Below are 17,717 nucleotides of genomic sequence, written 5' to 3'. Positions count from 1 at the left end.
TTTTCCCACCCCCAAGAGAAATGCTCTTCTTCTGCACCCCAGCAGCCAAAAAAAAAAGCCTTAAACTTCTCTTGGAAAAGCAGCAGCACAAACCCCAGGAAAGCTTCAGAGCCAGGTGTCAGGGCAGCATCCCCTCCAGCAGTTGGACCTCTCAGCATCAGCATGTGTGAGTACCACTGCCTCACTCCAAAGGACACAGTATTTGCTGTAATTAAAGAGGGGGAAAAAAAGCCACATAGAGTGATGAGATTGTTCCTCGCTGTTAGAAGCAGACAAAACCAAAACAGACCCCGAAGAGTTTCATTAGTCCAGTTTTTATTCAAATTAACGGATGGGGAACTACAACGTGATTTTCTTTTATAATATAAATATGTCAGTGAAGAATGTTTCTTGAATTGTTCGTCACACTGGACAAGAGAATTACTTCGCAAAGTCCTTGGTCCTTCACATTCATGCAAAAAATTTTCAATTAAAAAAATGAGCTTAAACAGTCAACCAACTCATTACGGTATGCTGTCAGCTACTGAACCAACAAAGTCTGTTTTACAAAAACAAAGAATTTCACACCCAGGTAAATTATTTCACAATCGTCCATTACTTTTAAGGGGGTTTTTTATACATAAAATTTACAAATTAATATTCTCAATATTTATTTATTGTCACTGTAGAGGAAAATAATTTATAAACCCATAAACAAAGATAAGGGCAGAGGAAAAAAGTGGATTAACTTATTTCCAGACTATAATGTCTAATGCACTCCCAAACACTGTAGCTTTGAGCAACAAATCATGCTCGTGTGAATGTGATTTGTGGGCACGATGTTACGCCAAGGGGCAACCGCTTTGATACTACATTTTACTAGTAATGAATCCCAAAGGTTAAAAACGAGCTGCATTTATCAGTTGAACCATCATGTTAGCTTGATGAGTAAGCATCGCACATCGCTGGCTATTAGGATTTTGGTCTCCAAACACTGCAAACGAGAGAACAGTATTAAGCTTTCATGGTGGTGTCATGCAAATGCTGCCAAATATATTTATGGTAATTACAGTGCTGTATACATCTGTACAAAAAAAGTATTTGGATAAACTGAATGAACTGAAAATTGGTTTTAATCACCCCCAATTTATCTATTAGGCACAAATGGAAAAGATGGACTTGATTCAAACTTGTTTAAACAACAGATTGCTTGAGGCAAATCTATCCCGCTTCACATATGCCTGCCTGTTTGGCCAGCCCAGCAGCTTGTGTACCCACAGGCGATGCCGTTGGGTTTTGTGGGTGCACATCCCCAGGGATGCTCAAGTCACCTTTGGGAAACCCACGGCCAGAATCCCACAGGGCATCAGCACACGGTGACCCCCAAAAAGAGCCAACAACAGGGGAGAGCTGAGGAAAACCTTCATATTTACAAAGGACCATTGCGAGGAAGTAGCCTGAGTTGGGTTTGTAAAGCTTTTACAAAACCTCCTGCAGTAATTTCAGTGGTTTTGGCAGCCTGGGGGGGTTGCACATGCACGCTGTTGTGTGCATGGCATCCTCCTTCTTCAAGCAGCGCCGCGCTCACGCAGGAGCTGAGAAATGAAACTGCTGAGAGACAGCTTGTCCACCAAGCTGACTGGGAAGCAAACACATGGCACAAGAAAATTAAATCAGAGTATGGAAATTGTTGTAAAATAACTAATAATCTAAGAGCGTACTGGTGACTGAGGTAATGAATTTTAATTTATCTCATAATGTTGAGCCCAGTGCTGTCCTTCTAGTATGTTAGAATCAACATAAGAGCTATTCTAGATCTTAGTTACAACATGTAATTTGTTGTGCAGAAAACATAGATTCACACCTACATCACAGCCAGCAAAACCTGCACTGGAGTGTAAGAATTAGATTCAGAATTTAACAGAAGTGTCATTGACGACCATAAAAAGCAATCCAAAAAATTTAAAATTGTCTTATAAAAATATTTACAGTAAAATTTGTTAGCGCTAATGCTACGTTTTCAGTCCTAGAAAAAGGCAATCTTTAAAGGATCTGGCTCAGGTGCTCAGAATTAACAATACAAACATGAAACCACACGCCAAAGATGGACAAATTCAAAAAGCATTTCAAGGAGGGGGGATACAGCTGGTTCATCACGTGTTACTGTTATTCATATTGCATAGCTGGAAAACGAGGTCACTTGACTTGCATAACACTGCAACGTTTGAGAAGGAAAGAAAGAAATGTGTCATTTGCCAATGAGAACTGGCTGCAGCCAGGAACAGCGTCGCTTATCCCTGGCAAGGGCTGCGAGTCCTAGCCCTGTCCAGCAAGTCACAGGCCTAGGCCAGCAGAAATGCCATTTTACAATAGCAGAAAAACACCAAAAACTGTTTTCCTTATAAGCAAGGAAGCTTTATAAAAAGATGTATAGCAGGGGAAAAATTCTCCAACCTTCAGGTATATCCACCTTTCACATCTGACGAAAACGGCAAATTTCAAACTTGCATCTCTCTAGCACTAATTACTAGATTTTATCTCCAGCCCCACAAAAACTCAGTCTCCAGAGAATATTTGCCATTGCTCCAGTGATGACATGAGTGTGAGGTTAGCTGGTAACTGTTCCCCACTACTGGGCTATAGAGTAACTATTTAGCTTTATGTTCCCTGTGTCTATACCAGACCTAACGAGGGCCCAAATGCTTGTCCACTCATCTCAGCCTAACGAGAGATGCTAACTCTGACCAAAATGCTTTGCCTGTCCCATTTTATCCTCTGTTCCCACAGGCTGCAGAAAACGAAAACACCTTTTGGCGTTTGCTTTCGGGGCAGTGAATTTGAGTCAGTCCAACCCAAGGCATCATCTTGTTTCTGTCACTGTGAAGATGCATCTCAGGACTCTGATCTGAAGGCAGCTGCAGACGTGGATACATTCCTACCAGCCTCAATAGCTTTTACAGTAAGCAACACCTTGTAAAAGAGCAGCATGTCATACTACTATTTTGGCACGTTTCACTGCAGATTGTAGAACCCAAAGCAAAAGGTTTAAAGGGTATTATAAAAAGACTAATATTTTTTATTATTTTCAAGACTTCTGAGCTGACATACAGTGGAAGGGTAGGCATCAAAAAAAAAAAAAATACTGCCATTTCTTAGGACAGTTTGCTTTTCTAAAAACAAGAATGTCCAAAGAGGAGTGGGTGCTACTTAACGTTCCCCATGAAGGTCAGCCCTCTCTGCGGGAGGGACGCAGCAAAGGTAGGTGCTGTTTCCCCCCACAGTGAACAGGCACCCATCTTACACGGACCATGTCAACTCCAACACTTATCTACTTATTTACAGAAGTAGCCCACTCCCCTACAAAAGCTGCACAAGGTGATGTAGCCTTAGATCCCTCTGAAATAAATTTTTTAATATTTTTCTCTTCTACTGTAGAAGGTCACATGGAGTCTTTTTGATAGGAGACCTATGGAAAAGAAACCAGCAGAACAACAGCAGTAAGTGCTGGAGCTCGACAGTAACATGGGCAGATTCTGTCCTGCAGGTCAGTTGCCCACTACAAAAAGCCTCAGGTGATCTACAGAGGGAAAAACAAAAAAAGAAAAAAAAAAGAGAGAAAATATTTTTCTTCATTAGTTCTCTTTAACTGGGGAGTCTTTTTGGGAGTCCAGCCCTGTATGCAGAAGCATTCCAGAGCTCACAAGGAGACACAAAAAGGTATAAATCAAACATCACCTTAAACAGCGTTAAGAATTTGGGATGTAAGCAAGACAGCTACATTACAGCTGGATCTAGATTTGTCTGTCTTGAATAATCTTATGAATTCTTCATACTAACAGAGGAACGCCTTCAGTACAGGCAAAATTAAAATAGCAATTACAGCGACAGTGATTAGCTAATCTCCATGCTCTGGAAGCATTAAAACACTGCAGGTATTTTACCTTGCTCATTAATCACTGCTTGGGTGACAGAGGATTCTCACTGTATGTAATGTCTCTACGTTAATGGCACCGTAAGGTATTTCTTTTAACATCTAAACACTCTATTATGAAATGGCATTGAGACGCTGGACAGAGCTAGAACTGGGGCTTCAGCACAGCTGAAATGCACGGGCTGGGAATACTTTCTATTCAAGCAACATTTGTTTCACAGGAGCAATAAACCCCATCGGTGCAGCACACGTCTTGTGGGGTTGCGAAGTTCTGCGTGGTTCAGGTGCTGAGACTTCAGCCCCAGGGAAGGCACTGCCCAGCAGGTCCCATCACGTACAGCAAACAGCATTCATGGCAAGTAGAAAAATCACATGGTATTTATTTCCGCCATACAACAAGCATTTCAGGGATACATACAGCAGTCCAGTGGCATATACAAACGTATGACTGAGACAGCGTCACACTCAAGCCAGAGCACCCTGTTCCAGTCCATTTCTGCTGACTGCTTTTCTCAGTTGGTACTCAGAAGTTTCCACTGCCAGTAGTAAAGTCCACCCTCCAGGCACAGTGAGTAAATAGTTCAACCGACAATGTGCACGGAGCATCAGTAGTGAAGAAATCCAGAAGGGTTCGTTTTTACTCACAGGCCCAAACGTAGCAGTTCTGTTTCACACAAGAAATTCAGTGCCTGCAGTTCAAGCACAGTGTTTATCTCAGGACACTAGCCATTGAGAAGAACAGTTGATTGCACCACAGATAACAAGCAACACCTCGCGTCTAGCATGGAACATGTCCCCAGAGGGATTTTCGCTTTGCTATGCAATCCACCGCAGAGCAGATGATGTTTGTAACGTATCACTTGTCATGCTAAGACGTTAACAGCGATGAGATGGGTCAAGTCGGAGGTCAGTCATCTTCCCAACACCACCTAGCTGGATCCACTGCACTTCTGCTCCTCGCGTTGGCTTGATCGTGTGTCACAACGGTTTGTGAATCACAGCCACACCTGTGATAAGAATGGACAGACACAGTTATCACAGGAGCAGCTCCTGGGCTGAGATGTGACTAAGGTCATCCTGCAAAGCCAAAGTCCAGCAAAAGGCTAGCAGAGAGAGAGGTGTCTGCTATTTCTGTGACTGTTTCTTCTACTGAAAGCAACATAAAACATACAAAAAATGTAAGATTAAAGCTTCAGAAAGCACAGCCCTCATGTTTATGAATGACCCCAGCTGTTGCCAGCTCTCCCACTATTTACCTGCGTAACTTCTCCCCGTGCTCATGCTGGTCGGTAGTAACATCCACTTGTCTGTGATGGGGTTGTAGTATTCCACCGAAGCCAAATTGCAGGAGCCATCATCTCCTCCCACCACGTAGAGGAGACCATTCACCGCACACACACCTCAAAGCAGAGCGCAGATGGTTAGACACGGGCTAACTCATCCCCCACGACGCATCGCCTGCCACATTCTGGTTCATTCCCAAGCAGATACCTCATCTTCCATTTTTATCACTTTCTTACAATACTGATGGCTGACATCACTAGCACATTACTTGCATTAAAAACTACACAGACAACTGCAACTAAACACCACAAAAAGGCTTACTGTGGTTACCTGCATTTCTTCTACACATGTTCATGTCTGCTACTTGTTTCCAGGTGTTTGTTCCTGGATCGTAGACTTCCACGCTCTTCCTCACTAAGGGACCGTCGTGCCCCCCGGTAGCATACAGCAGCCCGCTGAGAACACCAACCCCTGCCAAACAGAGCCCAGCGTTAGCCAAATGTACAGGGGAAAGGGTTGCATGTCCCTGGGTCTTCTGCTGGGTATTGCCTTGGCCTCTCCAAGGCATTTCCAAAAGAGGGGCCACGTGCCTCAAGACCACCTGGGACATGGTCAACTCTCCACCCAACCACCATGTGGCACTAGAGCAGGCCTGTGCAGTAACGCCTGGCTGATGTCCTATCTTACAGAGCTGTGCCCCTTCTCAGGTAGATCTTTGTCAGAGATCAACAGTCTAGTCCTACAACATTCGTCTCCCTTTATTCAATCTCTTTGGACTGATTTGTTTTCTCTTCCCTTTGCCTCCCTCACCGCTGCATCCTACCCCACCTTGTTTCCATCTGCCTCATCTTTTCGGCCATGGGGTCCTTTGCTTTTAGCCTGATTCCGTTCCAGGAGCTTTATTTTTGCTTTTCCTGCTGCCTTTGTGCCCATGGCTTCATCCCTTCCACACTCTTCCTCTTCTCAACAACTTATGGGCTTTGGTTCTTGAGGCTGTTGCTGGGTTCGTCTCCCCCCACTCCGGCCCCCAAACATGGCAGCAGCACTTGGCACAGATAAGGTGCCTCCAGTGCCACCTTCCCAGCCTCTTTTGCAGGCCCCTGGCTCAATCTCTGGGAACGACATGGATCTGAAGGGTGCTTCTGCCTAATATTAAGTAAATTAATTAATTTAAATGTTCACCAATCCGTGAGAGTTAAAAGTTCCAGCAACATATCTTCGTTAATAGGTTCAAAGGCCTCTATTAAAATTAACAAGGTGGGATGTTAGTAAAACAGAAACACAGATCTGATTTGCATCATTTCAACCACGGGCATTAACCAGCAGGACGGCCCCTGTGCCCTGAATATGGACTCGTGCTGACGACTGAGGGAAAGGCCCAGAGCCAGAAAGGTGTGTGCAGGGAGGAGAGGGGCTCTACCAGTGTAAAACTGACAGGTTTTCAAGTTTGCCCCTGTACAAATATCTTTCCTGTTTGCCACGTGCAGCAGAGGGAAAGGAGAGCACAGGAGCAACGCTGCGATGGTGAGCCAGAGAGCGGGTACCACCCGGGCTCAGCAGCTCCTGTGCCACGGGAACATCTCCCAGTGGTGTGTCACATCCCAAAAACATGATGTGCCACATTGCTCCGAGCCTTGCCACAGTCAGCAGGAGCACAGACCACAGCAGCCACCGTCCTCCGCCCGCGGGACGGCAACATGAGGCAGGGAGGGAAGCCATCTGAGCGTTATTGTCCCTCCCTCACCCAAAAAACAGCCAGCACCTGAGACCGACAGATGAATTAAAGCTCTGGCAGACACACCACTGTCTGGGGGATGCTGCTGCACATCTACCACCATCACCTCTCTCTCCTCCAGGTTTTCTTAACTTGCTACTAGCAGGGTTTGGCTTTGACCAGCCGTCTCTCATCCCAAGAGGTGCTGAAATCTCAACATGACATTGGGATTCATGGTTCATCTCTGGCAAACGCTGGTAATTAATCTCTAACTGCCATAAATATCCACCTTACTGGGCCAGTCTGGGTCAAGTACTCCAATATGCACCACTTTGGAAGAGCAGAACACATCCCAGTATGTCCTGGCCCCAGAGCTGTACAAGGTGCCTCCCAGTTGCCCGGGGAATGGGAATTCACTCAACTGGTGAGGAAAGCCTACTGTGTCTGAGCCCAGCAGCCTGGGTTTGCAGCGCCTTAGCATTTAACTCTACCCAGCTGTTAGCAAAAATTTTGTACTTTTAAGAAATAATTTAATCAGTAAAACTAATTTAAGTAGGAGGGTAAAAGAGTAGGAAACACTCTAAGGCTTTTCCACCTACAACTGCCTCTCCGTGCGACGAGACAGACAGGGCCCACGTGGACAGGACGTCCCTGCCAGGAGGGGAAAGGGAACCCCCGGCTGGTCCAGCAAATGCAGGCAGCACCCACACATCCACCCAGCCCCACTGCCTGGAGTGGGGTCCCCCGGGGACTTGGGGACACCCGTCCTCACCTCCACTAGATGTCAGCAGCAGGACGGCAATGCGGCAGCTCTGAGCACAGAGCCACTTATGGAGCTGTATGATAGATCCATAGACCGTGCTGCAGCACCACTGGTGATGAGTGGCACGGGGCTGTCCCCTCCCCGCAGCCTGCTGGAGGGGCATCTGGGGGACAACCAGAACTTGAGGAGCTCAGCTTTCAGGTTGGGAACAGTAAATTGCAAGGGTATTTGACAGGTAAGTAAGAGCATTCTTAAAACTGGACTTGCCGTGTGGAGACCTACTTGCAAAGCAGCGCACAGTGTTTCAAAAGAAAACTCACTAAAATCCATCCCTACAGGCACAAATTGTTTCGCTGTGTTTCAACATGCTGTCAACAACACGAGATACTCATTCTGTTCTCCTGTAAGGTTGCACTGGGCTAGGTTTAAGCATCAAGCAGATGCTAAAAACCTCTTCAACTGAATTCAAACCAATAGTGTGTGACCATACGTACCTCACCTGGAGTTACGGAAAAGGTATTAGAGTGAGGAAAGAAAGACCGTGTGGAGAGAGCAGCCTCTCAGCCACCCAGCTCAGAAGGAAATTCCCACCACAGCTTAACCTGCAGGGTCATTTCAGCCCCCACGCAAAGGGCAGCCTCCAGGCTTGGCTACCTCTGGGTAACTGTCACTTCGGCTACTGCACAATGAGAACTGCACAATTTGACATCAGGGAGGACCCACTGCACACACTGAGCAGTAGGACCAACACTGACACGTTCCCTTTCATCTGAAGATGATTTTAAGTGCCATGGATAAGAGCTTTTATCCCTTTCAGAGAGGAACAGCCCCAGAGAGGACAAGTGCCTACCTGGCCTAACATCACATCATAAGCTAGAAAACATCAAGACTAGAATATAATCCTTTTTTAACATGTCCTTTCCTCTAATCCTCCAGATCACCAACTCCTGTCAGCAAAAGGTACACTAAAAACTAGCTTAGCTGGGGCAATCTGAGATGAATTTTGTTTCCTTGACTTGTTCTGTACATCACCCAGTGCAGATGTGCTTGGTGCTGCAAAGCACCCACTGGATGCTTGAAGAAAAGACCCAAAAGGAAAATCCATCTGACAACCCCCAAATGATAGGAGAGGAGGTGCAGCTTGGCTTTCAGTGCCCGGCTGAGCCTATAGCTGGCGATTTGGAAAGATAACTCTGCTTACAAGAGAGATGCATCTGTTAGTGAGGCTACTTAGAAACACTGAACATTATTTCATTAATCCAGAAATTAATTTCAGTTTGGCAGATTTTAACCAAGTCAGGAGAGCTGCTAAGAGCTTCCAAGCAATTATGGTTCTTCCCCTCATGGGAAAGGGGGGGAAATAACAAGTTCTGCTTGCCAGCCCAGCAATGCCAAAACACACTTTTCCTTCCCTACCACAAGCAGAGGAGAACCCAGCGACCATCAGCTCTGAAGAACACATCTCGGAGCCAGTACCTGCACCGCTGCGTCGAGTGCTCATGTCGGCTACGTAGGTCCACTCGTTCGTGGCTGGGTTATACTGCTCGACGGTACTAAGGCACTGACGGGACGCTCCATCGTAACCCCCCACAGCATAGAGCTTACCTGGAAGAGACACACATTGGCATCGGCATTACAGCTACGACTGATTTATGTTACCATCACGCCTGACGGCCCCAGGTGAGGATGGATTTTGGCTGAGGAAGACCCTGGGAGACGTGCCTAAACCTGCTGCAATGTCTGGGGGAAAATCCTAACAAAAGGGTCTGAAGCAGACTCGCAGACAGGTGGGACGGTTTTTAAAGCTGTTAAAGCTGACAACTAAGACACGGAAACAACACGACACAACAGCTTAATTAGAAGCCAAAAGCCCAGAGGGTTTTCCAAATGACTTGTTGGCCCAGGAGAAGAGGTAACATCAAAGTGTGTTCTGCTGATCGAGCATTTCCTCCTGTTCAGGTGCCAGGAAGCAAGGTGTGCTGTCAAAGGTCGATACTGTACATTAATTACAATATCACATGAGCAATAAACATGCAATAGCCTCTTATGTTAATATAATACCTGTATGGAAACCTAGACCTGATTCTGAACAGCCTGGGCCAAACCAAAACCAACCAATGCTGCTAGCACAGCTGAGGCCAGCTTGTTCACTCATGCCAAGTGATCACAACGCAGAAGACACCACGGGAGACCCTCAGAGCATGGGATGTCTGTCCCTCCCTACCTCAGCTCAATGCAAGTCGAATAACATACACCTAGCAAGACCGGAGAAGCACAGTCAGATGTCACAGGACTACACCATACATGAAACAAGGCTGATGCTCCACCATGTCCTCAGTTCACAAGCCTGACTGATACTCTCTCCTTGTCTCTCTGTATCATCTATCAGCTTGTTTTGCATTTAGGCAGCAATCTCTCTGGGCAGAGAGGGTTTCTTTGTGCTTCTTTAGTACAGCACCTAGCACAAAGACATTCTGGATCAGGATCGGGTGTCTTAGACACTACAACAAACAACCATTAATAAAGTTCAACAAATATGCAGGAAAATTCCAACCTAAATTTTTGCACAAAACCCATGAATAAGACCAATTTTCAATCCGTAACAGCAGAGCCTGGTGATGCTATGCAATTCTTTGCATGCACATGAGAGTCCCACCAGCAGTTATCATCTACAGTCTTGTGCTTTTGCATCCTCCCGTCTCCTTGACATCTGCAAGGCTCCAAGAACAGGCCAGCTCTTTTCTTTCTCCCTCAGCTCCACTCATGGCCTCCTCAGGCTGTGATCATTAGGAGTGGTCTGCAAGGATCAGCTTTACGACCGTGCTCCTTCTGCCTCTTCCTGTCTCTATAAACATTTCAAACTCTTATTTGTGCTGTTGGTTCAACCCACCCAGTGTTAGTCAGTGAATCAAGGCAAGAGTGCCAGACCAAGCAAGACAAGATAAAGTTCCCTGGCTGGCAACAATTATTAGATATTTTCAGTACTTACAGACATCAGATCTATCTTCATCATGTTCAGATGAACACTGTGGATTAACTGCAGGCTGCAGCTTGTTCCCTACACCAATATGACCAGCTCTTCTTCCCCATCACACGCCCTCATGTTTTTTATCATGGGCTCCAACATGTGCAATGCTTACTTGCACTTTCAAACAAAGCAAAGGAAAAGGATTTCGTATGTCTCCAGTAGAAAACCTGCCCATAGAAATGCATCTCAGGTACATACTTAAGATTTGTTCTGCGTTCAGAGGACTGCATTCAAATCACTAGCAAATCCTAATGACTATCAGCAACCCAGCACTTCACAAGCATGGGCCAGTTTTGGAGAGATGCTGCTTAAACAAATACGCAAATTTAGCACAACCACTGCTATTTATTCTGACTTTATCTCCCTCCCTCTTCTCACACAAACACATTTCATGTACCTAAACACATTTCATGTATTTCCCATTCAAATGGGTCAAACCAAACCACTTTAAAGAACAGTTTATAACAAGGCTTGTGCCAGCAGCTGCTCCACACTGTACTAATCGCAAACTGCTACGCCACACTAAAGACGAGCTCAAATAAAACCTTTCACTTGCTTCAGAATTGATTTTGCTAAAGGAAAAAAAGTTTCCTACTTAAACTGCTCTTTCTCCTGGACCCAAACCAAGCTGCTCAGTTCCAGCTCACTCAAGTTCGGGGCTGACACATCGGTGCCAACCGCTGCCACGATCCCTCCGAGCACCCTCTGCACCCACCTCGCTCCCGAGCTGCCGCAGCACCAGCGTTTGCTATCACCAGTCCTTGCTCATTTACGAACCAGAGCAAAGCTTGCCATGCGTGCCAGTAAGCCTGATGTCAATAAACATAGGTTTTAGTATTCCTGCCAAACCACCAGCTTGGGGCTGTGGGATGAACTGTGCTCCTGTTTCTCTCGCTGAGCAGATTTTCTGTGATGGGTACTCCATCTACGCAGTGTCTGCTGACAGCAACAGCATACACTGCACAATACCATGTGTTTTCACTGGCCAGGAGCAGCCCAGGAAGAACAAGGATTCCAAGAAGCCTGGGCACACCTAATGGCATTCACAGGAGGCATGGGCTGGTCTGATATGGGTCTGAGGCTCTTGGAAAGCTACACATGATTTTTCACTAAGATAAAGAGAAGAATGAAAAAAGCTGCAGCAATTACACCATATAAAATAAATCTTCACCGACTAGTCAAGAGAACAGTTCCTACAGTTCCCACCTGTTACACATAACCATTCAGCCTTCTGTTTGACACAGTAACATTTGTTTGATGGAAATAGCTGCTGATTTTCTTACCCTCCACAACTCCGACTCCAACACTGCTTCTTCTTGTGTTCATGGGAGCCACAAAAAACCACTCATTGGTTTTATAGCTATAGGCCTCAACTGATGCCAGACCTAGTTAAAAAGGGGATACACAGGTTTTCTAATTAAAAAAAAAGAGAAGAAAAAAAGATTGGTGTTGCACTTTCATCTGCCTTCCACCTCCTCCCAAGCCCGTAATTCCCCCCACACTCCTGCAACCCAATTTCCTAGTCCCTTGCCTTTCAGGCTGGGACCAGCGTGTCAACGCCGCCACTTCAGTAGATGGAAAAATTGTTATCCCATCGCCCCTACCCTGGGACTGCTGCCCCTCTGATGTGCTGGGAACAACAAGGTGGAGCAGAGTCCTGATTCCAAGCCCAAAAGTCCCACATCCTTTCAAGTATTACAAAATATCCATACAAAGGTTTAAAAACTCCCCCAGACCCTCCTGCATTGTACTCATCACCAGCTGAAATACTTAGTTTAGGGCTTAAGCAAGTGGCAAAGCTCTACAGCAGAGGCAGAGCTGTGAATCTAAACATGCAGTTATGCCAAGATAAATCCCAGACTCACATACCCCATAAGATGCCTTGCTGGCATTTTATTCATGTTGCTATGAAAAATTTAACTAAAACAAGAAAAAAATCCCTTTTCAGTCCAGGAAAAGCATATTCATACAGAGAATTAGACTGAAAGAACTGTATCACTAAAGAAAAAAAATTGGGTGAGATTCTCTGCAATTACTGATTGGTCAGAACACGCACGTAGTTAGTTACAACACGTAGTAAACCCAATCTCTGGCTCTTTCTCTACAAAATCATAGAGGAAGGGCGCAGGAACTTCACTAAAGCTCTGCAGGCTTTTCAGGGGTCTCTGAAAACATTTTTTCAGGTCAGGCACTGCCTGGTTTTTGCTCAGTCACCTACCAGTGCTGCCATCAAAGCCGCCCACTGCGTACAGGAGATCGTTGAGCACAGCTGCGCCTAAAGTGCTTCGTCTTTCCTGCATGCTGGCTATGGATGTCCACTGGTCCTTCACGCCATCGTACACATCAACCGTCCGTACCCTCAAAGATCCGTTAAAGCCCCCGACAGCATAAACATTGCCAGCCATAAATACCACACCTGATAAAAAGAGGAGAGACATTTCACGGAGGTTTTACAAACAGTTTGGGAAGCGAGTATCATCAGACGTCTGCCAGGGTATATAAGACAACAGGGAAGAGCAGAACGTGGGCAAGTCTTTGGCATTTTCTGCAGGTTAAGAGCATTAGAGGCAAGTATGATAAAACATACGTGTCGTATGGAAGGTGAAACGCACATAAATACACAACAACATAAGGCACAGATGAATTTCACACCTGAATGAGTAATTTTCTGAGCCAGAGAGAACACCAAATGGTGATCTACATTCACAGCCCTGTCAGATGTCTTCAGAGGAACACTCCCAACTTACAGATCTGCTCTTCATCACCCACGCCTCAGCACTGAGAGGGACTGACTCAGCTCCTTTGATTTTTCACTAGGAAGCCAGCAAGGAAAACTGGATCCCTGTGGGCTGCCAGGCCAGCGGGATGGGAGAAGGAAGGGAAACACTGATGGAGGAGCAGCCAGGAGAGAGAGATGATGAGGGGGAGACAGTGGCTATGGAGGGTAGACAGGCAGGAACAACCCCTCTAGAGAGCAGGGCATCCACCTGAATGAGAACGATGCATGTCTGTAGGGAAAGAAAAGGAAGGAATGGCAAAAAGAAAACGCTGCTTGAGGCCGGGGGCACAGAGGAAGGCTGAAGGGATGACTGAGGACATCCATCCAGCGTTGAAGAGTTGCACTAGGAAAATAAAGAACGTTGCAGTGAAAGTTCCCGTTACCTGCTCTGCATCTCCTGGAGGGAAGCTCAGCAACCTGATCCCAACGCTCCTCCTCGAAATCATAGCACTCCACACTGCGAATGGCTTTGGGCGCTTGCCCACCCACCACAATCATCACCTGGAGAGGGAAGACAAGAGTTGGAAAACCTCAGACACCAGCCCGGGCAGCTGCTATCTGCAAAGAAACCATCACCACAACCTGGTCAAGAGTAGCTACCAAAACCATGCTTTGCAGAGACACTTATTTCAGTCAATTGTATTCCAAGGTGGAAAAGTTATCTCCAATTTAATGCATGCTAAATATGGCAGCCCCATTAACCCTTCCTCACCATTTCCGAGGTGGGCAACCTGCCCTATTTCCCCATGAAACACAAAACCACTTGGCACCACGGCATATGCAAGACTCACTGCAGAAGTATTTTTAAGTGAAGAAGATCCCAGCGTAATTTCCACAGCCAGCCCACTGTTTAGTCATCATCTCCATGGTGGTGCTAAAAATAATCAATGGCACTTAGCAAATAAAACATGACAGCTGTGTTGCCACCTGCGGGGAATATGACACTCAGGGAAATCACCAGGACTGTTAAGACCCAGGGTGCTGGGCTGCCGAAGGAAGTGATTTGTCAGCTTCATTAAGGCTTTTGGCTGCAACATGTATTGATGCAAATCCAGTGATTAAACCCTAAATTCCTTACAGGAGGGAAGATCTACATGAAGGTAATCAGGGGCAATCTCAGGAGTGCAAGAACCGCTCTGCCGGGTCAGGCTAAAGGTCCATCCAGCCCCAGACTCCATTCCCAGCAATAGCAAGCGGTGGACACTGGTGGAAAAGTGAGAAGTCCTGGATGGTGTGCCATGTGGTCCTTCCCAAATCTGCTCTGTCCTCCACCAGAAGACAAACTCCCCACGGACTTGCTGCCTTGACCAGGGGCACTGGTCCCAGGAGCCTGCAGCTCAGCACTCAAGGGCTGCCCATCGCTGCTGAGCCCCAGCTGGGCACTACAAACCAACACGTGCACAGGCAGCATCCAAACCACCTGCACCTACAAACAGCTTGACCTGCACTTTGTTCCGAACACATTTCCTTCGACCCTCCACTGCCATCAAGAGGGGGACTTGCTCCCCTTATCGCAGCAAATCAAAAGGAACAAACACTACCCAAGACAATCTGATTTTTACAAGGCCGAGGAGCTAGAAGCAAGGTAACAGGACTTCAAATATAGTCAAAGAGTAGATGGGAAACTGGTTTTTGCCTCTACAAGGCAGCTGTGAGTAGCTGAGAGGATCAGATCGTCACTCAAGGTCACTCGGGTAATGAGCTCAACTCCAATCACAGTTGCTTTGAAAGTACAGAGCTAGACAGCAATTTAAGGAATTTGAAGGGTATGAAAATAGTGGACTGTTTGATCTACAAAAAATGAGAACGTGACATTAGAAAGCAAATTGAGTCTAAACTAGCAGCCTGACTACTAGCTGTGTGACAGTCTTCCATGGAAAGCTGCAGAGCTTCACATGATTACAGAATTAAGAGATTTCACAGCAGACTGTAATCCCTTGTCAGTGGGACCAACAGACCAGATGAAAGTTTCTCAGTAACAGGATTGCTGGAAGATCATCAGCTTCTCCCCTTTCTTTACAGTTAAAAATAAGGGAGGAAAGACCTGCAGAGGATTAGGGTTTGTACTCATAAGTCATGCTATAGATGATGCCAAGCACCTCTGAACTCGCTGGTTCACCACTCATTTTATCCTTCACTACTTTAGTCCTTGAACAAGGGTCATGTCAGCCCTTCGTGATACCCCCCAAAGCTATGTTCTACCAACTTCATCTCGGCGCGGGCAGAAGGGACACAACACATCAGCACACTGCAGAACCACAATTTCTCGATGGATATTCTAATATCTAAACATCTGAATAGTCCCTCATAGCACAGATCTCATACATCATCCCACAAACCAAGCTCCCTATGATTTGTGCTTAGAAAAATAATACAATGTGGTTTTGATGTCTTATAATAGCTGAAATGCTTGTTAATAACTTCAGCAACAGTCTGTTGAGAGACATTGAGCCAAACTGCATTTATCTCCGGGGCACGGGGAAAACAGTTTCTGTTGTCATTTTTTTTCTTCACTAATAAAGTGGTGGCCAGAGCATCACACGCCTGCAGGATAAATGAGGGGAGTAATAAGGATTATTTACTCAGTAGCTGCTTTGAGTCTATTGAAATTTGCCTCAGACTTCCTGCCCGCAGTCTGGGTGCCACAGCGTCTTGCTTTCCTGGCTTCTGATGATGGATACAGGAGAAGGAAAGACCCTGAACACTGCAGGCAGCTGCCTGCTGCTGCTCCACGGGTCAGCGATTCTCCAGCCGCAGCTCCGGGAGCAACAGCCATTCACAAAAGCACCTGTGGCTGACAAATGTTTCAGGAGCAGACCCTTGCTCCTGGGAGCAGAGATATTGCTTCTCCTAAGGGTTTATCTAAGTTTATCCAACTTAATTATGTAGCCTTGGCGGGCACAGGCAATACCAGAAGAGGGACTAAAACACTTCAAGGGACGATCATGGAGTTACAGAATCACAGAATCAACTAAGTTGGAAAGGACCTTGAAGATCATCTAGTCCAACCATTAACCTAACACTGCCAGTTCCCATCTACACCATATCTCTCAGCGCTAGTGAGAACTAAGGCGACAAGTCCACAAACTCCTTTAAAGGACAGAAAATGCCACCAGTAACAGTGTGAGGTGACACGAAGCAATGAACTCAGCTTACCTTTGGCAGACTAACAGGAGTCCTTGGCTTTGTTCTGGGATTCTTTATCAGTTGCCTTTGATCCAGAGGAAGCAAATGATATTTCATGGCCTCGATAAGGAAGTCTTTACAGGTGTTGTTATTCTTGATTAAAGCTTCTTCTTCAACTGTCTGAGAACACGCACACACATGAAAGATCATTTAAACTGAAGGACTCGGTGGCACAGGTCACAAGGAGCTTTGTGGAAAGAACATGAAACCTGGAATTTCTCTTCCAAAGCACCAACATTTAAAAAACCAAAACGAAAACACAGACTTCCAGCTCTTCCCAAAGAAACACATGCAGTAGTAACATCTAAGCTTCTCACTTTTTTCCAGTATCACTCAAGAGTAGCAGCGCTCCCTCTACCACCTCTGCCAGACACCTAACTCAGCAGAGAAAAATTCACCGGGAGTCTGGGTACAAAATAAGTAATTTCTTTTATTTGAGTCAGAATTTTCTAAGGAGAGGCAAAATTTTTTACTTGATCAGAGATATAGTTGAGATAAAAAATACATGATGGGTTCATCTTGTGAATACCAATTTTATTTCAACTGTATTGATGTTTTTAGACACGTGATAAAAGCATAGTCGAAGAGCCCATATGCCAACCCCTTCTTTGGGGATTCCCAGCTCATTATCAGGGCCCAGATCCCAGGCATTAACTCATGAAGAACAATCTCTAAGCCAGAGAGCATCTCACCTACCAGTCACACAGACCCATCTCTATGTGCAGAACGCATCTTAAGCCAAAATTATCACACATGGTGTGTTTTCACCAAGCTAAATTTACCTGTGTGTTAGGGAAAAAAAAAAAAAACACACACACTTGTAACACCCCCACCTGGGTATTTTCTGGGTGAAAAATCCCAAGATATTAACTGCTAAATGCTTCCACCAAGAGGGGCTGGAGCTCCGCTCTCGGCACAGCCTGACAGAGCACAGGTCACGTTTAGCACTCATTAATATCAGAGTCCACCCAGTTTTTCCTTTTATTCTTCCATTTACAGACTCAGCAACATGTCAAATTACCCATCTCAGATACAAACAGCCAAGCCATTGAT

The 17,717-nt window shown here is 45.8% G+C and overlaps 1 protein-coding gene across 6 annotated transcripts in view; it reads right to left on the bottom strand.

Annotated features, from left to right (window-relative positions):
- Window positions 1–298: 298 nt before the first annotated feature.
- KLHL3 (kelch like family member 3) overlaps window positions 299–17,717 on the bottom strand; it is a 55,892-nt gene continuing 38,473 nt past the window's right edge. For all 6 annotated transcript variants that reach the window (XM_074884234.1, XM_074884236.1, XM_074884233.1 and 3 more), the window contains 8 exons: window positions 16,635–16,784; window positions 13,862–13,979; window positions 12,918–13,115; window positions 11,983–12,084; window positions 9,148–9,276; window positions 5,525–5,665; window positions 5,167–5,310; window positions 299–4,917 (listed from right to left, as the gene is read on the bottom strand). In XM_074884234.1, coding sequence (XP_074740335.1) covers window positions 4,889–4,917; window positions 5,167–5,310; window positions 5,525–5,665; window positions 9,148–9,276; window positions 11,983–12,084; window positions 12,918–13,115; window positions 13,862–13,979; window positions 16,635–16,784 — 1,011 coding nt within the window. In that variant the 3' untranslated portion in view covers window positions 299–4,888. The remainder of the gene's footprint in view (window positions 4,918–5,166; window positions 5,311–5,524; window positions 5,666–9,147; window positions 9,277–11,982; window positions 12,085–12,917; window positions 13,116–13,861; window positions 13,980–16,634; window positions 16,785–17,717) is intronic.

This window comes from Strix uralensis, chromosome 14 (genome assembly GCF_047716275.1).
Source record: "Strix uralensis isolate ZFMK-TIS-50842 chromosome 14, bStrUra1, whole genome shotgun sequence".
NCBI lineage: Eukaryota > Metazoa > Chordata > Aves > Strigiformes > Strigidae > Strix > Strix uralensis.
This window is presented reverse-complemented; position numbering and strand designations above follow the sequence as displayed.